The following is a 20576-nucleotide window of genomic DNA, read 5'->3' as shown; positions in this document are numbered from 1 at the left end:
CTTACAACACAAAACAGAAATCGACCAAAATAACTACACATAAAAGCTACAAACCCAAACCACAAAACAAGGAAAACCATACCTCCAATAGGATCTCCATACCACCACTGTACTAACCTTCCTCTGCCCAAAACCCAACATCTGGCTGAACACAACTAACCTGCTACTCAACATGCTAAAAAAGGGATATCTAAATAAGAAAAAACAGAGCTGCTACTTTTCACTTTTCTGCTACTAAATGGAAATGGCACGAAGAAAAGCAAATAAAAACTAAGAAGCAAAATGCTGATGCAGTGGCCAGTGGTGGCTCTATTCTGCACAGGTAACACTGCATGTTTTCTTAGCTTATCTTGTGCCTTTGTTGGGGTTGGGGTTCAGATTAGAGTTTGGGAAATACAGATAGATGGAGAGAAATCCCCCAGTTTAAATAAATAGCTGGTGTGTTTCCTTTCTATGGTGTCTATGTTTCCCAGATAGTAGTTTAGTGCATCTACATCAGGGGTGGGCAAACATTTTGATTCGTGGGCCACAATGGGTTCTAACATTTGACAAAGGGGCCGGACCAGGAGCAGATGGATGGATGGAGTGCTTTGGTAACCTCACCTCATTGGAGAAAAAATGCACATCTTGGGATATGGAGAAAACATGTGCTTTAATTTCAAATGAAAATGAAGAGAAGCATTGCAACAAAATATCTGACTTTGGAATGAGTCTTAAAACACTTAAAATCAAATGAATAAAATGTGCCTTTTAAAAAAAATTAATAACCATTTCTATTTTAAAGCACTGAAAGTTCTGTTATCCTTCAGGATATCACCATCACTCTCCTCCTGACTGTCTTTTTTTCTAGTGGGAAAACACCAGAATTGCAGTGAAAATTTAACATTAACAAGGTTTATTCATTTAATTTTTCAAGTTTGGCGGGCCGGATTAAAACGTTTAACGGGCCGCATGTGGCCCCCGGGCCTTAGTTTGCCCATGCCTGATCTACATCATATATAACCTCTTACAATCAAGGGTTGATGCAGACATGCACAGTTGCCCTGTGGCTCCTCTGCCCAGCTGGTCATCAGCAGGAAGGTCCCCCATATGAGCCTGGTCCTGCAGAAGGTTTCTTCCTGAAAAGGTTTTTTTCCCCCTGCCATTGTTGCATGTTGGGGGTCAGGCCCATGGACTCTATAAATCGCCAAAAGACTATTTTCTAACAGTAATGCTCAGTAATATGTCAGCGTGATCCATCTGATTCTCCAGTCTGTCTTTTCACTTCATTAATGACTCCTGCCTGTGGGGGTCCAGGTCACAGGAACACCGATCATGGTCTCCATGGCTGTAGACTTCTTGAACTGCACTTTTGTCTAAAAAGATGCACATTTTGGAATGCAAGTGACATTTATGAGTTGACATTTGTGCAGCTTGTGTGCTGGCAAAACCTCCGTAGATGTAGCAACAAACATGAAAGACAGCCTTGTAAATAAACCAAAACACCATCGACCTCGTTGTCTCTGTAGCTGGTTCTGCTGCACTCATTGTTTATGTGACTACAGTCAATAAATTGGCCCCCCACCCAATAAAAGTGACTAAACATAGTTGATCAGTAAAACCCATAAATGTCTTTATAAGATAAAATAACTGATGGCAACTTGAACTGATAGAGAATCAGGTAAATTCATATTGCCGCACGATTAAAAAGTGAAGAAAATCAGTGCAGTTTTCATTTCTTCAAGAAAAGAAACAAATCCAGCCGACTTATTCTCAAGATTAAAATTGATCGTTTTCGTTCTCAAACGTCTGGCTGTGCTGCTGCTCTGCTTCATCCTGATGTGAGAGAGCCTGAATGCATCACAGACAGTCAGATTTATGATCAGGGCAGAACGCGGTCACCCTGTCAGACACACGCAGGCTTTCTTGAAGCTCTCTTGGCTTCAGTTCCGCTTCAGGATCTGGTCAGAGAGCCAGTCCAGACCCTCCACCAGCCCTGAACCACTGACAGCACAGGACGCCTGGACAGACCACTGCAGAAACACAAAAGTAATGTTTTATAATCTCAAAAGAGTCTTTTCATACTTTACACAATCCAATATGCATATTCCTGTACTGTGGTACCAAATCCGACCACAGTTAGGATCCCGGATCAGCCAGGACAGACACAGAAGCTGCTCTAAGCTCTAAGGACAAACCTCATCCACCTCTTGCCTAAAATGGTACAGCATCTTTTCGATGCTCAGTCAAATTTTGCACACATATACACAACACCTACCGGTCGAGAGGCCCCCGACAACATCAGGGCGTCTGTGATGTCACTGGGCGGCACAGCTCTTGGCAAATCTTGTTTATTAGCAAAGACCAGGGAGGGCACATCCCTCAGCTGCTCCTCCTCAAACTGGAACACAGGGACACAAACAGGAGTATTTCAGAAGTTAATGTGCAGAACTGGAGATGAGAAGAGCTCCCCCACCTGCACTAAGTCAGCTACTACCCGGGTCTCCTTCTGAATCCAGAATGCACTAATCAAGACTAGAAGGTTGATAGGAATTATCTGGAGCTGACCACTAGATTAAAACACTGCCAGTGTGGTGATCAATAAAAAGGCTGTTTACCATTGTGTGCAGCTCATTGGCAGCTTCTTTAAGCCGTTGTGGGTCATTGCTGTCGATCACAAATATCAGACCCTGATGATGAAAACACACACCCTCAGTCCAACTTGTCTTTGAGCCATAGAGTCATAGAAGTTCAGCGGCTGTTAGATCACCTGGACATTAACGTAATAATGTCTCCACAGAGGCCTGATGATAGTCTGACCCCCAACATCCCAAACAGTGAAGCTGATGTTCTTATACTCCACCGTCTCTACATTAAAACCTGAAAAAGTCCAGTTGTTAGGGTCTCCTCATTCTATCAAAAATTACAATATTAGAACAAAAATATAACACACAAGACATCACTGACCAATAGTTGGAATAGTAGTTACGACCTCCGACAGCTTTAGTTTATAGAGCAGAGTGGTTTTTCCTGCTCCATCAAGTCCCACTGTGGCAAAACATGACAGAGTCAGACTCGGGAAGATGGAACTGGAACTGTACTGGTTTATGTTAGATAACATGAGCGTGGGGGAGTTTTTCCTTGTCACTGTTGCTTGTCTGGGGTCAGGCCCTGGGATTCTGGAAAGCGCCTTGAAACAATTTTGATTGTATAAGACGCTATATAAATAAAGATTGATTTGATTTGTTCAGGCCACAACGTCTTTGCCGCCCCCTGGTGGTTGACTGGTGTTACTTCAATAATACTGGAGACCACCGACTCGGCCAGTCAATAAAGGACGTTAATTAAGCTGACTAATTGGTTGGACATAGTAGCAGTAACTGGTCGCTCCTCATAACTAATATATTGACATTAACAGGTGTTTGAATGAAACTGACGGAGAACTAAAGTGGTGCTGCATTCAGCGGAGGTCATATGTTACGATTTACAAATAATTTCAAAGGCGAATCTGGCTAAAATCACGTTCCAAATTCGAAATAAAGTTCGGTCATACGAAAAAAATACTCCGAGTTCATTCTTACCCATTAAAATCCTGACGGGGGTGTTGGAGGTGAATCTGGAGAAGACGTATGAGAAGACGACACCCATGTTTCTGGTCGGCTCCGTCGGTGTTTGGACAGTTTGTGTCCGTCTTCACCTTTATAAGACAGCAGCGTGTGTGTCCGTGTGTCATCCATAGTATCACAGCCGCTCCTGTCAGCAGTATCCACGGTGGCAACGGTGGTGCGGGCAAAAAACCGCTGCACCGGAAACAACTGAAATGCCGGAAACAGATGAAAATGCCGGAAACGGCTGAAAATACCGGAAATCTTTAACGCCCTTCCTAATAAGGGTAGTTCCGGAAAACAAAGGTGATATTTTATAAATGCAAAGTCTACCTTCCTACCTACCTACCTACCTACTCACTCTTGCTGAATGCAAATCAGTCAATTATAGAAAGTTAAACAATATATAGGTAATCAACAGCAAAGGAAACAAATGCTTAGCACATGAGAAACTGTTCAAAACAGATGCACATGTGAGACAAAAAAGGGAACAGTAAAGACAAAGTGAAACCTGCCACTGGAGAATTCCGTAACATCAATACAGGAAATAAAATAACAACAGACTGGGTGGACTTTAGGTTATAGAAATGTATTAATTTTTACTCCCTGCTCTTAAACCTATACCAAAACCATTTAAAACTATATATAAGGGTTGGATAGAAGTTCAAACCTTATTGATATAGAAACGGTTCAAATTGTGCAAATTATCTCACTTTTACATTTGTGTCTTTGCCGGATTGGACAAAGGAGCAAGTTTAACTTTATTTTACCTACCTGAAAAGTAAGTATAAAGTCTAAAGTCTAAGTAGAATATGTGGAGTGGGAGGAACAGCTCATATCAGGGGGAGTGCCTGCAAAAGGAAATGAAACCTAAAATTAGTGAAGCAGGAGAGTTCAGAAGCACAAACACTCATCTTCCTGGACTGAAGACAGACGGACATGAGAAACCTGCTCTGCTTCTCAGTGCTGGTAGCAACAATATCAGCATCAGGAGATGTGGCCCCGTCAACACCGTCAGTGGAGAGGATCACCACAGGAGCAGGTGCATGCACAAACACACAAACACACACACACATGCACGCACACACTTGTTATCTCTCTTATATTGTCAGGACCACAATGGCACAATTTAGATGGAAAGATGGTCACTTTGTCTCAGTCCAATGGTGGAATATCCTTTGCCTCCCCCGGTTACCCCTGGCTGTCCACCCCCAGTCCATCCTATACCACCATCCAATATTCCACCCCGGGACACACCATTAAAGGTAAGTCTCTTATCATAGCCAAAGATGAGGGCTAACAGCATAAACTACACATGAGCCAGATAATGATTGGACCATCACTCTCTGCATCTGCTAATAGTAGCCAATAAAACTAACAACAAGCACTTAGTGGGAACTACAGTATATCACAATTGAACTGTGAGGACGTCTCTCGAAGACGTTTCGCCTTCTATCCAGAAGGATTCTTCAGTTCTGAAATCGCTGGGGAGAGAGCTTGAAAATATATAGCCCCTGTGGACCATTTGAACTGAAGAAGCCTTCTGGATAGAAGGTGAAACGTCTTCAAGAGAAGAAACCCAGTCCAGTTGACATAGAAAACGACCTTGGATACAATGACCTGGATGATTGAGAATCTACACAGACAATTGTGAGGACATTTGTTTACCCTGAGGACAAATGCATATTATTGACTCCTTTTGAACTTTGACCCCTGCAGGGTTGTCTGTGTGCCTGCGCTACACCATAGATTACAGACAGCCCAGGTACGGCCCGACCTACCTTTTCACATTCGGTCCATCCCGCACTCTCAGGCTGAGATTCGTGGGCAACAACCAGTATATACTGTTGCTTAACGGTTACAGTCTGTACCTGAATACTGATTTGTTCCTCTGGCCAAACACTGAACAAACACTGTGGACCAAAATCTGCCTCAAAATCGACTCTGGCAAGAACGTGGTCCAGATGTTTAGTGGGAGGCAAGCAAGCATCCGGAAGATCCTACCATTTTCGGTGAGGTGTCAGAGTTTTTTGCGACACTGTTTCCAAGAGCTTCCTTCCCCTCACATTGAACTTGTTCATTTTTTCCCCCTTCTCGCTCTGTATCCAGTTTGTCTGGTCAGGTCAACCTGTCATTGAATTCTCGGGTTTTGACGGCCAGGTGACGGATGTCCAGGTGTGGGATTATCCTCTCTCCAATAAGGAAATTTTGCGCTACATGAATCCTTACATGCTCGGGTATGTACGTATAACTAAGTGCAAGTTCTGTTCAAACTGAAGTAACTGAAGGGTAGATAAATAATATCAAAAGTTACCTCTCCTCATCCTCTCCAGCTGATTCTGGGCTCGTGTTTTTTTTACTAGTGTAACTAGTGTTAGCATGAGTATGTGCACCCCAACACCTCACATGCATATATGTGCGGAGGAGTTCAGAGAAGGCAGGCTACTATACCAGCAGAGGTGGTGGGGGCCACAGGAATCCCAGAACAGTCCAGCAGCTGGGGAACAGGAGGAAGCCTGCCAGAGCAGAGGTGGGCCTGTGGGCCCTGGGTTCTTTGTGCTCCAGAAGTGTAGAGGCTTAGAGAAGAGGACATAGGACACAACCCCCTGTGCTTGTGTGCTGCTAGTATCCCCAAGAATTAGCATCTTTGCTGAAGTATATATGAATTATTTACACTTTTACAGTCAGTAGTGTGACGATGCCGTTTGTTCTTCCTTTTGTAGCCCATTGGTTGGATCTGTCCTCAAATGGTCCCATATCAGCTACTCTGTCAGAGGAAATGTATTACTGGAGGACACCTATGAGAATCAAGTCAAAAAGCCAGACATGGGGAAATAGTTTCTTCTGGGGGGAAAGAGGAAGATTTCCAGAATGGGGCGGCCTAAAATGATAAGAAATCAGTGGATTTAATGTGGCAGGATTAAAAACGATATCTTTTGTTATTCGCCCTATGATACAAAGTCAAAAGATTGAATTAATTAATTCCATAATCATTGATTTCCGGATGATTTTGTGCACAATGTGATTATATCTATTGTGTGTTTTCTGTATTTTCCTGAAGCTCAATCAACAACAACCTGGGTAATTAAAAATGTTGATCACAACTTTTTAGTGCTGGAAATGAATTATTGACTTTTCAATCACTTGTTTATCTTTTTTTTTTTAGCTGTTGGGTACAATCATCTAAGTAGCTGGTAATTGACAGAAAAGCCAGAAGAATCTTCACATTTTTCAAATGCTGCTTTGAACCTCAGAACTATTTAATGTATTCTGCAAGTGCCAGTCAATAATATTCAAGTAGAATCTGAAAGCGAGACATTTTTATTCAGGTACATTATTTGATTGAATGACACCAGCAAAACAGTTAGTACAATAGTTGACCTAATGGGTTCAGTCATCATTTTCTACAGTATGTTGTTCTTCATTTTTGTGGAAACACCGCAATACACGACAGAGTGGAGGGGGGTTATGAAATTTTTAACTTTAATGATTGTGAAAGACACTCTGGAACAGGAATGGGGAGGTTGTAGGCTCCTTTCCTCAGCTGTGGCACAACCAGTCAAAATGCCTGTCAGGGTCAAGTAAAGAGCAGTTGATGCTAATTTCATAGCTTTGCAAAGACTCAACCTCCACTACTCTTGTAGAATAGCAGCTGCGGCTTCCTCCCAGCTGTTGCCAAACACAGGAAAATGCCTGATGGCTACAAAGCAGGAGAAGCACATAAAGTGATTTTAGGTGCCCATTCCCTCAGTTCAGAATGACATTAACCATAGTTGAATACACTCTTCTTTTTTTTTTTACAGTTACCTGCTGTAATTGTGTTTAAAATAGAGTATTGTTGTTATTGCAGATCTTTTAATTATTACACACAGTATGAATATGCTGACATGTTAGACACTACAAATATTGTCAGCAGACATTATTGGTAATGTTTAGTTTCCATTTATTTTTCTTCAGTTTTGCAGACTGAATTGGAGGAATAAAACAAATAAAACAGAAGAATTAAAGGGAGGAAACATCAACCTGCAAACAAAAATTTCTTCCTCAGCCTTCCTGCTTCATGGTGTAATGCACCTGAAACTGAAAAACATACTGCGAGGGCAGAACGAAAGTCACGTTAAGGACACCGGATGCTTGAAAATCCTCCAATTTACACTGGCTAACAGAAACACGAAACAAACACCATCTCTTCCTTCAGAACGACTCATTAGTTTTATTGTAATCATTATTTTAATGAAGTGGTCACATGACTTAAAACCAGAAACCTTCCAATCTTTGTTATTTGAATTAATAGTGAAAACCACTGTCTAACCTAGAATGTTGTTAAAACAGCTGTTGCCAAATGAAACCCCTGCAGCTCATTTGAAGAAGTAAACCAGAAATGAAAACTAGCTGCTATCAAACAACAGCAAACCAACACATTCTCATAATTTAAATCTGATTTAAGGTCCAAAATTTATTTATTTTTTTCCTCAAACATTTCTACTTTCTGTATGTGGGGACATTTCTGTGCTTCTGCTTTTCGGTTTCTGTAAAACCTTTTTAGCATTTGTCTTTATATTAATGCTAATTTTATGACATCAACAAACAGAAAATGGATACGGAAGACACCATAATAACAACAGCATCATAAGTACCGGTAGTGGTACATAATGACTGCTGCCACTTCTGAACTGATGAAGACCAAAATATCCATTATTTAAAAAAAAAAAAAAACATGTTAATTTGACAACAGTGGCATCTCAACAGTACTGCAGCTGCGTTTTATGGTACAGTGGTATTACATATATCTGTTGCAAACATCTGTTGGAATGGTAAAAAATATTGTACATCATTATATCCGGGCTTGAAAATTGACTTTACAAGATTATATACAAGTTTATACAGTATATTCTCATTTCCCACAGAGTGGAATATGAGAACAGCAGCTCATTAAAAAAAAAAAATCTAACTTGTTAAAATATATACCTTACAAATATAAAAAGTTAAATGGTTGTCCAACAACCAAATGTCACCTTTTTTTTTTTTAACAGACTTGTTAACTAGCAGAAGGCAAATATCATCGATGTTGAAAAATAAAACAATCTGACAACAGTTTAAACATTTTTAAGCCATTAAGCTTTTCAAAACATCAAAGTGTGTTCTAATATCCTGTTAGTTTACATGAATTGAAACAAAAGGTCAATAAAAACCTTATTGCTCTGCAATGCAAATTTTCCTAAACCCAGTTGATTACTATACTTTTGAGGACCACACAGACAATTTAGAGTTTTCCCCTCTACTAACACTTTCCCGATCAAAGTCACATTTCCACATCAGCTGACAGCACAGATTCAAGTAAAATGAGACACTAAGTGACCCCCAGCAGCCATTTCTGGGGTTGGCTGCATGGTGGGAACAGCTAAGAGTCACATGAAGTCTTTGGTTCTGCTTTGATTCCTTTAAGGCCTCATTTTCAGCCCATTTCCGACCACATTGTCGGCAGTGCTGAGGCCTCCCTGCCGTACACGCCAACGTGACTTAACCCCGGGAACTAAACATGAAGACACAGGTCATGCCAGGTTATCCATCTGGCTGTTGGGACATTAAGGGTTTCTGCTCTTCTCAGGTCTGTGCTGATGTGGAACGAGACGACATTCATGTCAGAGCTGAGACTTCTCAGTCAGACCACAATTATCAAAGTGCCCTAACCCGCTCTTAGATATTCACTCTAACGTAAAACACAGTCAAGAGAGATCCGTTTATCCCTCTCAGGATAATCGGTCCAAGTTTGGTGTTTCAACATTCCAACAACTTAAAATTTGTGCTCTTTTCCATGTCAGAAAAGCAAAAAAATCACACAGACCCATCCCAAATAACTCGCATCTCACGCAAGCTTGATTCTTATGGACGTTCAATGGTCCAATCTGCTACCCACCAGAAAAAGTCCTTCAAAATCAAAACACCGAGGAAATTATTTCAATCAATTAGACGACTGTAGCACCAAATGTGAGCATCCGGCCAGTCAGAACTCTCCGAAATATAAATCAACCATTTTCAGATGTGTTTAAAGTTACAGATTCGCAGTAACAGTCAGAATTTACTAAAAAAAAAAAAAAAGGGGGGGGGGGGGAAATGGAAATTAAAAATAGTAAAAATAAAAACCATGTCAATAAAAGTAAGAAATGATTAAACCAGGTACATTTATAGAGTAAAAAATAAACCGAAATGGAAGTTACTGGAAAATTTGAGAGTAATTTCAGTAAACCAAAGAGCACCTTGAGAGGAACTCAGTCAAGCTTGAGGTGTTGTGGACTTAAACACATCATGTGAGCAGGATGCAAAGCTGTGATTGGCTGCTGGCCTACAGCACTGCGGGACACCCATAATAGATGTTGGACAGGACTGACAGTTATTGCAGGAATGCTGGTGCTCAATGGTGAGTGTGTGTGTGTGTGTGTGTGTGTGTGCTTCTTTAGGAAAATGTAGAAATCATTGCTTGGCTCTGCTCAGTCAGTCTCTTTGCATCAGTGCGTTAGTGAGCGTGTGAAGGTCACACTAGTCCAGGGAACATGGAGATGCACTTCATTTCAAATAGCAAAAGCGATGAAAAACACTAGACAGAGATGAACAAAAGTAAAAAGGTCAGGGGTCAGAGGTCAGCCAGGGTCATCCTTGAGCTCTCTGCAAGCAGGTGGTGAAAATCCTCAAACGAGCTCCGATGAACCTTTTAGTGCTGAAAGGCAAATGTTAGACTCAGATTGTTGCTACTCGATGGAACATTAGACCCACTGACCCGCCATCGTCTCTAGAACATAAATCCAGTTTGCTGGGGAACATAAAGCTTAGGCATCTGTGGGCGCTTCTCAAACCAGCTGGGATGGGGTCAGAGACACACCCTGGGGGGGGGTTGGGGGAGGTCACGGTGTTGAGGGCTTGTGGAGGATGCCTTGTAGGTCCTCTGGGAGGGACAGGATGACAGCCTCGATGTGCTCCTGCAGCTTGGCTAAAGTCCCCGGACGCACTGGGAGGTGCTCCTTCTCTGCTTGACTCTGCAGCAGTAACACACACTCGTGTTTACCCTTCAAATTTGTGCAGGCGTGGAGTTTCATCTCAGAGTTCATACTGACCAGTTTATCCTTGAGCTTGAGGACCAGATCCACCGTCTCCACCTCAGAATGCTTCTGGACTCTTTGCTGCAGGTCCTGCAAACACACAGACCAGTGAGACCTCCAGACTGCCACTAGTACAGCATGGTCACAACCAGACAGGAGAACCCGGCACCTCCTCACCTCCTCACACAAGGCCTCGAGATGAAGAGCCTCCAGTTTGTGGATCATCTCCCTCCTCCTGGTGCGGAACCAACCATCAAAGTTGGGAGACTTGAGGAAATTCCTTTGGAGAGAGAAAAGCACTTTCAACACTTTCAAGTTGTTGCTTAAAAGCTTCATCCACGAGAGTTCTGACAGAATAAGCTGAAGAAAGAGGACAAAGTTCCTTCGTGAGGCTGAACCAGTAACGTGCTGGTTAACCTTTTCCTTCCTGTCATCTTCGGGTATCTTAATAGCTTTCGTGGCTGACCCCTGATCCTTAGTGTGAACAGAGTGAGAGGTTTGGACTCCCACCTGTAGAGGCCGATCCAGTCTCCCTTCAGTCTGGATGTAAGCTGAGGTCCAGCTTTCTCCAGCGTCTTCATGAAGTCCTGCTGGATAAAAGGGTGAAGTTGGGGGGGACTCTTCCAGGGACAGATGGACTTCTGCAGAGGCATCAGACTGGCCACGTACCGCTCCTAACACACACAAACACATACACACACCTGCATATTAGCTCTGACTTTAAACCTCATCTGTAAACACACAAATAAATAAATCACAATCGAAATACAACTGAAACAACAACTTTGGAACTATCTATATTCTCCACTACAATTAGATTAAAATCCATTCAATAAAGTACTATTAAGCATCACCAGAGGAATGATGAAGCTCTGGGTCAGTTCCAGGAAGTAGCGGCGAAGGATTGCGTTTTGAGCAGCCGACGGTCTTTTCTGCTGAACCCCCTGGAGACAATAAAAACAACCACAAACGTACCACAGAAGTCACGCGCGTCTCATTGCACACACCCCGGTCAAGACGATCGTGCATAGATTCTTTTGATGAAGTGTTTTCTGACCGATAAATTCAGCCGGAAATGGATGAGCGAGGAGGAACTCACCTTCTGGAGCTGTTTGATGATTTCTTCATCTTTATTCAGATATGGCTTGCAGGCCGTGTACACGCCTGTGCAGCAAACATGAGGGACAGCAGCTGAGCCCGTGCTGAAAAACTACCCGTGAAAATTTGTTGCCAAGGAAACAAGAGTTAAAAGAGAGAAGAACTTACCAGGTTTGGAATCTAGTGTTTTCAAATTTTTCAGTTTCTTGACTTTCATCTGTTTAGCCATTTCCCCTGGGAGGCAGAAAAACAGGAGACACAATTTGGCTGTCACAGAGGAGTATGTCCAGCTTTCACTACTAAAAAAGTGTAAATGGTGACGACACAAGCACTTTACTGAGCCGAGTGTACGGACAGTTCCTGCTCTGATGAGCCAGCAACAGAAAAAGATGCTTTATCTTCACTATTTTAAGCTTCCCGCTCAATATTATACCGACCTGCTTGCTTCATGTCTCCGATGCGGATAATGTGAGGCCAGTGCTGCAGGGTTTTAGCAAAGAAGGGATTGGTGACTCCCAAGATGACCGACGGTCTGTTAAAAGAACCAGTAAATGAGCTTTCCCTCCCCATCAAAGGAGGTTTTAGGTTAAAAAAAAAAAAAAAACTCAACAAGGCACAGTAAACAGGAAGTAATGGTTACACTGTAAATACAGCAGCAGGTACAAAACAGGATTACTGACGGAGCCTGAGTCCTGGTGGTGTACTCCTTGAACTCGCTGTCATGGATAGTGAAGTAGGGCCGGAAATCACTGCAGTAACGCAGAGGAGAAATGCAGCTGCAGGGAGAGGTCAGAGGTCACCACACAGAAACGATCACATTTTATTCTAAAAAGCAAATGAGCGCCGCTATCGCATGACAGCTCACCTGACCAATGCCAACACCGTATCTGATGACTCGGCTGGCGAGGGCGCCATGACAACAAGAGCCTCTCCCAGCAAGACCAGCTCCCACAGCATTTGGATGTGGAAGAAAACAGGGTGAAAACACCTAAACAGAGAATAAAGTTAGGGCATAGTGACCATGTCCACTAGTTCCCAAACACATTGAAATACCCTTGTTCACTTAATTTAGTTCATTTCTCAAACATTACCTTGGTGCATGTTTCAATTATAACTTTTCTAATCTTCCTTTGGCAACCAGGATAAACACAAACATCCTTGTGAGCAGCTTTTGTCTGAATTTCTGGTCTGAATGCAGCATACGGATATTATTGCACAAACTGACAGTGTATTGAAATAGTGAATAGACTCTGGATCTCAGGTGTTCTCTTCAGTTTCCTTTCTTCTGTTGATTGTGCTCAAGAGATGAAAGATTGTTTCTTGAAAAACAGGATAAAAACCCCCAACAACATTCATTTACTTGGTGTCAGATGTTGATGTTTTAGTTCGGATTCCTGCAATACCATCACTGGACACCAGGTGGAGACAGAGTGCAGCCTCCACTTTGGAACTGGTTTTTAAGGCGGTCGACACTGGCGACAGCATGAGGCCGTCTATCTGCAGCCCACGGAAGTTAGTCAGGTAGTGCAGCTCCTCCAGGATGGCATGTCTATATATACCACTGTGTCTTTCCGTAAATAGCAATGTAGTTTTATTGGAAACAAAGCTGGTACACTAGCAGAAGTTGTCAGTGGCAGGACCACTATGTGTTCCGAGCACTGATATTAACCTCCAGCTGGCCACTCACATGCATGTTTCTGCCCAAACTGACGTTGACCACATGAGGGACTTGGAATGTGTGTAATGGAACTGTTCTTTTCCTGTTTGCGAAGAGAGTGTAAGAGCCTGCAGGGGGCTCACCTGAAGAGGTCAACCTCATGGATGGTCGGGAGCACGATGGACACCTGGCTGACGCTCTAGAAAATAAAACAAAAAAACATTATTACTGCCATAGTTTCATTCACAAAAATCAATTTAAAATGGTAAATGATGAGCTAGAGAAGGGTTTTAATGGTGAGGCAGTTCAGTTCCTCTCGGGTATATTCGAGGTTACCTGGGCAGACTGGACCAGCTGAGATGTTCCGGGTTTGTCGTAACAGGTCGGGATGCGAATCTGCAGCAGCAGAAATGTCAAAACACTATTTTACACCCATCACAACAGACGAAAGGATGTGAGCGACAGACCACCATGTCTGACACAGCTTTATCTTCTGAATACACTCCCAAAGTAATAGCCAACCAAATTTGTGTGCTTGTGATGGGGTGTGTAGCTTTTGGAAGAGAACAGGAAACCAGTTATCTGTCTTTTTATGATTCAAATCTAAATGCGAGTGTGTGCGTTCCTGATTAAAACAAACAGGCAGTGCGGTACCTTGATCACCATGCCCATAATGGGCAGAGTGAGGATTCTTCCAGGATGGGGTGTTGGCCAGCGATCAATGTCATTACAAGCTGTTGGAAGAAGCAACATTCAACAATCAGCGGTTACTGTTTACAAGTGAAGCTCAGCTGGCCCCTTCAGGCCGGTCTGGCCGTCAGTCGAGCGTGCAGACTTCCCATTATACAGTGGTTCTAATCTACGGGGGTGTGGCGGCATTTGTGTTTCTAAATCTGGAGACACTTCTGAACTCTGTTCAGGTCAAATGATCTTTTTGGTTGTTTCAAAATACACAGCTCATCAGGTGGTTGTGAGGCGCGCACGTGTACATGCGAGGCGGTGGCTTGTGCCAGACTCAAGACGTGACATCCAATAACATCTACAAAAAAAGTCACAGGCTCGGAGCTTCTGTTAACAGCCAGGATTCTTATTTCTATCACAAGCCAATGGGAACAGTCACTCGGCTACGCAGGGAAATCCCAACTTACCAGCCTCCAGACAAGGCTCCTGTTTCTCAAAGTATTCTGGAGCCATGATCTTCAACAGGGAGTGGAAAAAGGTCACATAGGGCAGCTTACTGACCAGGACCAGAGACTGTGGGGAACAAAGAAAATTTCTATTCATATTTGTAAGCTAGGCCTCCTCTAGGGAAGAAGGTCAGCTGGCTTTCATGTAGACCACAAGGCCAAGCCATCTCGCCCATCCCTGGATCAAGAAGCCATCTCCATCCCTTTCTCCACAGATGTGTCTGATGCAGCAGATGTGGTGGAGCCCTTTCACTTTTGAATCATCTCTGCTGAACAAATATTTTTTGGTGTTGAGAACCAAAGCAACAGCTCATCTTTATCTCTGTGCATGTAACAGAGACAAACATCGGCGGGATGACAGAAACAGCATTTCGTGGACAGGGAGCAAGAATGCATCCCTGTCTGGAGCTGTCGCTGATTTCAAGGCCCTTTAATGTGGAGATGTTTAAGAAGGATTTAATCGAAGTCAGTTTGGGTGAACGTTCAGTTTGGCAGGACCCGTTTTACACCTTTATTCTACAATAGCAGTCATTAAGTGGCGAGGATGGATGTTGGCGTCGCCACCTACACAGCTGTATTTCAAAGCATCAGTCTCGTAAGAAATGTTTGGCAACTCGTTTCCTTTTACCAACTATGTGGTCAAAGTATTACAAACCATCTGACACAAATCAACTATGGTGTGGAACAGAAAAAAGCAACAAACCACATCACTGAATGCTGTGGCCCAGTTTGGTCATTATACGATGATTTTTTCTGTATTTCCACACTCCAAATCAATGGGAGAAGTGCTGAGAACAGACAAATGCACATTTTTGCACCAGCCCGTATGTATGTACGTACGTATGTACGTATGTATAAATGTATATGTATGTGTGTGTGTATGAGCCCAATTTAAATAACTGTTTATGATGTGTGCCCCAAAAGCAAACTAATAAGGCCTAAATGTCCCTTTAAAGATGCAGTACTGCGATTGTGTTATGAGCCACTGCAGCAGAAGATAAAAGATAAAAACAGGTTTCTTCTGCTGTGCTGCTGTTGCACAAATAAGAGGTTTGTTTAAGAGGGATGTCCTCTTCCGCCTCAACAGTGATTCAATGCTAGTACAGTTGCAAACACGTGTTACTTATATTGTGAAGAACCCTGAGCTGATCAGACCACCCACCTACACCCGATATGATGTCATTGTTATGTGGCTGACACATCTACAGGGCTGAGACCACACAGTGGACACCTGAACCAGGTCCAGGATTAAGCTGACAAAGAGTTTTTCACTGACCTTCTGAAAGTAGCCTCTCTTCAAGGACTTATCTCGCACCTGACGGAAATACACATACCCATAGTAATGGCCCAGTTCCCTCTGCAACACACAGAAAAAACACACAAGGTTCAACCAGATGAAAAGCACGTCTACGTGTTTATGGACAGTTGTACTTGCTTCATATGGAGTACCAAAATCCACCTTCTACTTGAAAAGTTGGCTGGTCCTCACAGCCTCAAAGGGCTGGTTGAAAGTTCAGACTTGGGTTTAAGCTTAAAGTTGGGTTAAAGGTTAAAAAATGTAATACTAAAGTTAAACTTGTTTCTAAATCTGGGTCGATAGTTTAGACCCTGTGTGTATTAATAAAGGTTTACTTATGACTCCTTATAATCATCTTATATAACCAACTTAACCATTATAGCCGATTTATACAAAACATGTACGGTACTGTTGTGATTTTTCCCATTTAGACATTAAATGTACTTATTTAATTGTTTTCTGTGCTCCAGTTTTAATGATGCGTGTGCATTATGTAGAGATGAGTTGTCTGCTAGAATAAGTGGCACCTTTGTGGTTATGCCCAGGCCCATTCTGTTCTATCTTCTGAAGCAAAACTGCTGAGTAGGACAGTTTTGACCATTCTTTGAGAGATACATAATCTGGGGCCTCTGGCGTCTCGTACCCTTGAGGCTTTGGAAAAGAAGAGCCCGTTCCAAAATAAGAGATACGCACCTGATCATAAATTTATCTCTGAGCACATTCCTGATGTAGAGTATAAGGACTGGCTGTTAGCCGATGGTGGGGGCATAAGGTGTCAACCCAAGTCTGGAGAGATAAGAGTTGGTTCGCTGAGCGTTCAGGGAGCTCAAAGATCGGAGGCGCTGCAGCATCGACTTATGTTCCAGTCAACTAAATTTGGTTTGCGTTTTACCACTAGATTACGGTAGCTGTGTATTTTACTCTCAATTCATTTGGCTGATGTATAGTGGATCCTTCTGATTTTTAATCAATTCTGGGCGGCATTTTGAAAAGACAACTTCTGTGTCACTTTTCCGGCATAAACACGGACAGGTACCTTCTGAACACGAGGTGTGTTTTTGCTAAGCTAATGTTAAAAAAAATCCTGTCATCATGGGTTACGGTTGTGATCAGGGTTAGGAGCTGGGGAATGAATCACATCTATGAGAGTCCTCACAAAGATAACGGTACAAGGATGTGTGAATGTGTGTGTTAATGTCAACCTTCAGACATGGTGGGGCATCCCGATCAGTGTTCTCCAGGAAACAGCTGAGAGATTGTTTTCTGTTTGAACCCTGACGGAAGCGGAAGCAGAACTGGGTGTCACCAAGGCAACCTGGACGCAAAGGAGAACAGCCGCCTGATTATTATGGAAATGCTAATACGTCCAAACATCACACATATTTTGCTGACTTCATGGATCCTTAAAAATGTTAACTTTTTTTTAGTTTGCCCAGAATATTCATGTAGAGAAGATTCTTCTGGACAAAGCAAATATCTAAGATATAATAACAAAAACCAACTTCTGACTTACATCCCTTTAATAATGTAATTACAACCTCAACTAAAATACACAACTGGTACTGCCACGTGTGTCAATGATGATGGAGGAATTTTTTGAGATTGCAAAACCTAGATTAACCAAATATTTGCTCACGCGCTGCAAGTGTCAACATTGATGTAAGGTTAAGGTTGCTGCTGAAGGACACCTACACACCGCCAGTCATGTGACTATCGGGGATGCATGGGACACTAAACAATGCTCATTTATCTTGAGGGCGTGATAAGCTTGTGACGTTGAAGTTGTCCAGGAGAGGAAGTACCTTCCTACTATGGCAGAACATGTGATGCAATACAGTGTTTGTGGTTTTCTCAATATCGGCGTGTGCAGCACATATCTGATACCCATCATGCAATACTTTGTTCTTCTGTCATGGGTTTACATTTGGAATGACATTTAAATGCATCTGGTGGTTCAGGAGGAGCAACATGTGGGTTAAATCACAATAAAATAGCAACAAAATGTTATTACTTACAGGGGAAGTTTCGATACTGCAAATTGCATCATCGCTGCACCACTGAACAATGATGTTGCACTTTTCTACGAGCATTCATTATTCTAAGCTGCGAGTTGGACAAAACTAAGTTTTATTGGCTCTAAAGAGCTGTTTGGAGGATTGTCCCATATGTTGCACACCGTGCCGGTTCAGTAAAACAAATAAATGGGAGGTAACTATTAAGAGCAGCTGTCATAAACACAAGAACAAACTGAAATCTGCTCCCTCAACTTTAGCTGCATTTAAGTGATACAATGAACGAAGTGCAGACACTCAGCTCCTGGTTGGGCCTCTCTGCATCGCTCCTGCTGCCCTCAGATGGGCAATAAATGACGATTTTGCAGACTGTCGCCAAGCTGCATTTCCTAACGTTGCAGATGTTTCATTCACAAAGGGAAAATCTTCGTGGAGCAGCCTTCAACCTGACTACGTCCCCACAGCGTAATGTGTGTACCAGTTTAGCTGTTCTGGTCTGCAGAAGTCAGACAACAACGTAAAAAGCAAACCAAGTCAAGCGAGAACTCACCTGAGTTAGAGTCCGGAAAGGAAAGATAGCAGATGCTGGTTTTCTGCAAGAAAGCATGACATTTAGTTGCATTAGACCCGAATTCACCAAAAAAAGATAAGCTAGGCAAACACAGATGATCCCCTGAGACTTTGAAGAAGTAGAAAACGACTCATAAAGTCAGTCAGACATCTTGAACATATGTCCAGACTCAATTATTCAAACTCACCTCTTTCTCCGACAGTTTGGAATGATGTGGATAAATAACCTGGAAGATGTTTGCAGAGTTAATACACAAGAAAGGCCTCAAATGCAACAAAGGTGAAGTGAAGCAAAACACTATTTCATCAAAGGATGTCGATAAACCTCTAAACTCACCACAAATAAAATCACAAGATAAAAGCTAGGAACTACAAGAAGACCTTATGTCGTATATCCATGAACTAACGCAGCTTTTGTGTGGTTGACATTTGAAGTTGGTGGACATTAAACACAGTTTTTATGGAGACGTCTGTGTGCTCCAGTCCGGGAAATAGTCGGATCCCTCCACAAGTCCTGCTGACTTGGGCATTTTCTGCGACCTGCGAGGGCACTTTACAAAAGCCGAGTCGGTCCTCTCACCTCCACCGCTTGTCCCAGCTCCAGGTCGAACCCGACCACACAAATACAGTGCAGCCATGCGGAGAACCGATCCCAGGGCAATAGGAGAGCCTCCTCCGGTTCATCGTCGCCTCCGAGCCCAGATGGAAGAGTTATCTCCTCAGCCGGGGAGATGCTACTAGCGTCCTGGTCGTCCAGGTCCTCCGGCTCTTCGAGCTGCTCCCCGAGCTCCTCTGGGCCCTGCAGAGCCATGGCGACGGCCCGACTAACACACACAGGCGCGCTAGAATGTGGATCGCTCTTTAAAAAACGCGTGCTAGTTCGATTCCTGATCCCTCCGGTCCAAACAAGGCAAGGAAGGCTAGCAAAGAAAACAGAGGCTAGCAAAAAAAGACTGGCGTGAACGTGCGGGCCTGCGTGCTGACGTCAGGCGGTGGCGTCATGGCGTAAAGACTCGAGTTGTACGTGTGAAACGTTCCGTCCATCTACTTTTGCAAACAGCCCAACTCTAATTTTTGATTGCTTTTTACTGTCCCGGGGTCGTTTTGAAAACATGTTTCGTCAAAATATACTTTCATCAATCAAATGGTCTAAAAATATCGTGGGTTGTTCCATACATTCTCTTTAAGCGTGGCGCTAAAGGGCTGGGCAAAGGTGTAACTTTGGCATTTTCATTTTGTCACCATGTGCCTTGAATGCCAGTCAAACAAGCAGGTCAGTTCCTGAGCCCAGAGGACAGCAATTTATGGATTTCTGTTGTATTTATGCAATGACGCCGAGGTCTATGTAATCTGCTTTCTTGTCACTGGTCTTCATGTAACTTATACCTTTCCAAATTCCAAATTGTTTCTGACAAGTATGAGGACTGGGGCTGTAAATCAGCTTTATCTAAATCCTTTAATACAACCATCACAAAGCAAGCAAATGGGAAAAGTGGTTTAACACCAGAGCTGAATTCCTATTAATTAGTTAGTCACGCTTTATTTCCTGTTGAACATAAAGACATCAAAGCAATCAGAATTACACATGCAAAGTTTGTAAAAACAAAGAGATTGTGGCTAAATTCTATTGCATATTCTGTATATAGATAGTGCATAGAATGAACTCAACTGCCTGTCTTGCGTGAGCTGTGTACACTAGTTCTGACTGGACTTTGGTTTGTACCGAGACCCGATATGAATACTGAACTGAACACTTTAATGTCAGACTGGGCTAAGAGGCTAAACACAGTCAGATGCTGTTAAACCACAAAAACCCGTCAATGTGGTATCTCTGTGACAGCTGGTCTGCTGCTCACTCTGCGGGGGGGACAGGGTATGTCTGCAGAGACTGACCCCAGTCTGCGCCTATCTCGTCCTGCCCTGGTGCTCTTCCAGATGGCATGATCACATGCATGTGCAGTATGAGCATTTGTAAAATAAAGTACAAAGGATCAGACTGTAATAATAGAAAATGGGGGAGGATGGAGTCCTTGTGGGGCAATTTACTAAGGCATTTCATTGGTGACTAAAGCAATTC

At 42.9% G+C, this 20576-nt stretch overlaps 3 protein-coding genes across 3 annotated transcripts; 1 reads left to right on the top strand and 2 right to left on the bottom strand.

Moving 5' to 3' along the window:
* Positions 1 to 1010: 1010 nt before the first annotated feature.
* Positions 1011 to 3819, bottom strand: LOC101070543 (ADP-ribosylation factor 4-like). The gene is made up of 6 exons (XM_003973052.3): positions 3561 to 3819; positions 2947 to 3027; positions 2750 to 2859; positions 2598 to 2669; positions 2258 to 2380; positions 1011 to 2012 (listed from the first exon to the last, which is right to left on the bottom strand). The coding sequence occupies exons 1-6, from the start codon at positions 3625 to 3627 to the stop codon at positions 1923 to 1925; spliced, it is 543 nt and encodes a 180-aa protein (XP_003973101.1). The 5' UTR covers positions 3628 to 3819; the 3' UTR covers positions 1011 to 1922.
* Positions 3820 to 4465: 646 nt separating this feature from the next.
* Positions 4466 to 6688, top strand: LOC105417795 (C-reactive protein-like). Its single transcript, XM_011613621.2, has 5 exons — positions 4466 to 4626; positions 4697 to 4849; positions 5304 to 5596; positions 5694 to 5821; positions 6308 to 6688. Exons 1-5 carry the CDS (start codon positions 4524 to 4526, stop codon positions 6420 to 6422), a joined length of 792 nt encoding a protein of 263 aa, XP_011611923.2. The 5' UTR covers positions 4466 to 4523; the 3' UTR covers positions 6423 to 6688.
* Positions 6689 to 7431: 743 nt separating this feature from the next.
* On the bottom strand, positions 7432 to 20364 carry dennd6a (DENN/MADD domain containing 6A). Its single transcript, XM_003973051.3, has 19 exons — positions 19080 to 20364; positions 18688 to 18726; positions 18480 to 18522; positions 17120 to 17232; positions 15897 to 15977; positions 14582 to 14687; positions 14088 to 14167; positions 13770 to 13829; positions 13577 to 13632; positions 12642 to 12764; positions 12457 to 12552; positions 12214 to 12308; positions 11945 to 12010; positions 11778 to 11842; positions 11533 to 11622; positions 11189 to 11352; positions 10856 to 10958; positions 10694 to 10768; positions 7432 to 10615 (listed from the first exon to the last, which is right to left on the bottom strand). The coding sequence occupies exons 1-19, from the start codon at positions 19308 to 19310 to the stop codon at positions 10484 to 10486; spliced, it is 1818 nt and encodes a 605-aa protein (XP_003973100.1). The 5' UTR covers positions 19311 to 20364; the 3' UTR covers positions 7432 to 10483.
* Positions 20365 to 20576: the final 212 nt, after the last annotated feature.

This window comes from Takifugu rubripes, chromosome 19, assembly GCF_901000725.2.
Source record: "Takifugu rubripes chromosome 19, fTakRub1.2, whole genome shotgun sequence".
In the NCBI taxonomy this organism is placed as follows: domain Eukaryota; kingdom Metazoa; phylum Chordata; class Actinopteri; order Tetraodontiformes; family Tetraodontidae; genus Takifugu; species Takifugu rubripes.
The sequence above is the reverse complement of the archived record's forward strand: the minus strand, read 5'-3'. Positions and strand labels throughout refer to the sequence as shown.

Coding starts and splice junctions, on each gene's coding strand:
- LOC101070543 (XM_003973052.3), bottom strand. CDS start 3,627: ATGGGTGTCGTCTTCTCATACGTCTTCTCCAGATTCACCTCCAACACC. Junction 3,028..3,560: donor CCCCGTCAGGATTTTAATGG/GTAAGAATGAAC, acceptor GTTTTGCCACAG/TGGGACTTGATGGAGCAGGA. Junction 2,860..2,946: donor AACTACTATTCCAACTATTG/GTCAGTGATGTC, acceptor GGACTTTTTCAG/GTTTTAATGTAGAGACGGTG.
- LOC105417795 (XM_011613621.2), top strand. CDS start 4,524: ATGAGAAACCTGCTCTGCTTCTCAGTGCTGGTAGCAACAATATCAGCA. Junction 4,627..4,696: donor GAGGATCACCACAGGAGCAG/GTGCATGCACAA, acceptor TTATATTGTCAG/GACCACAATGGCACAATTTA. Junction 4,850..5,303: donor CCCGGGACACACCATTAAAG/GTAAGTCTCTTA, acceptor TGACCCCTGCAG/GGTTGTCTGTGTGCCTGCGC.
- dennd6a (XM_003973051.3), bottom strand. CDS start 19,310: ATGGCTCTGCAGGGCCCAGAGGAGCTCGGGGAGCAGCTCGAAGAGCCG. Junction 18,523..18,687: donor CCAAACTGTCGGAGAAAGAG/GTGAGTTTGAAT, acceptor GCTTTCTTGCAG/AAAACCAGCATCTGCTATCT. Junction 12,553..12,641: donor ACGGTGTTGGCATTGGTCAG/GTGAGCTGTCAT, acceptor CTCTCCCTGCAG/CTGCATTTCTCCTCTGCGTT.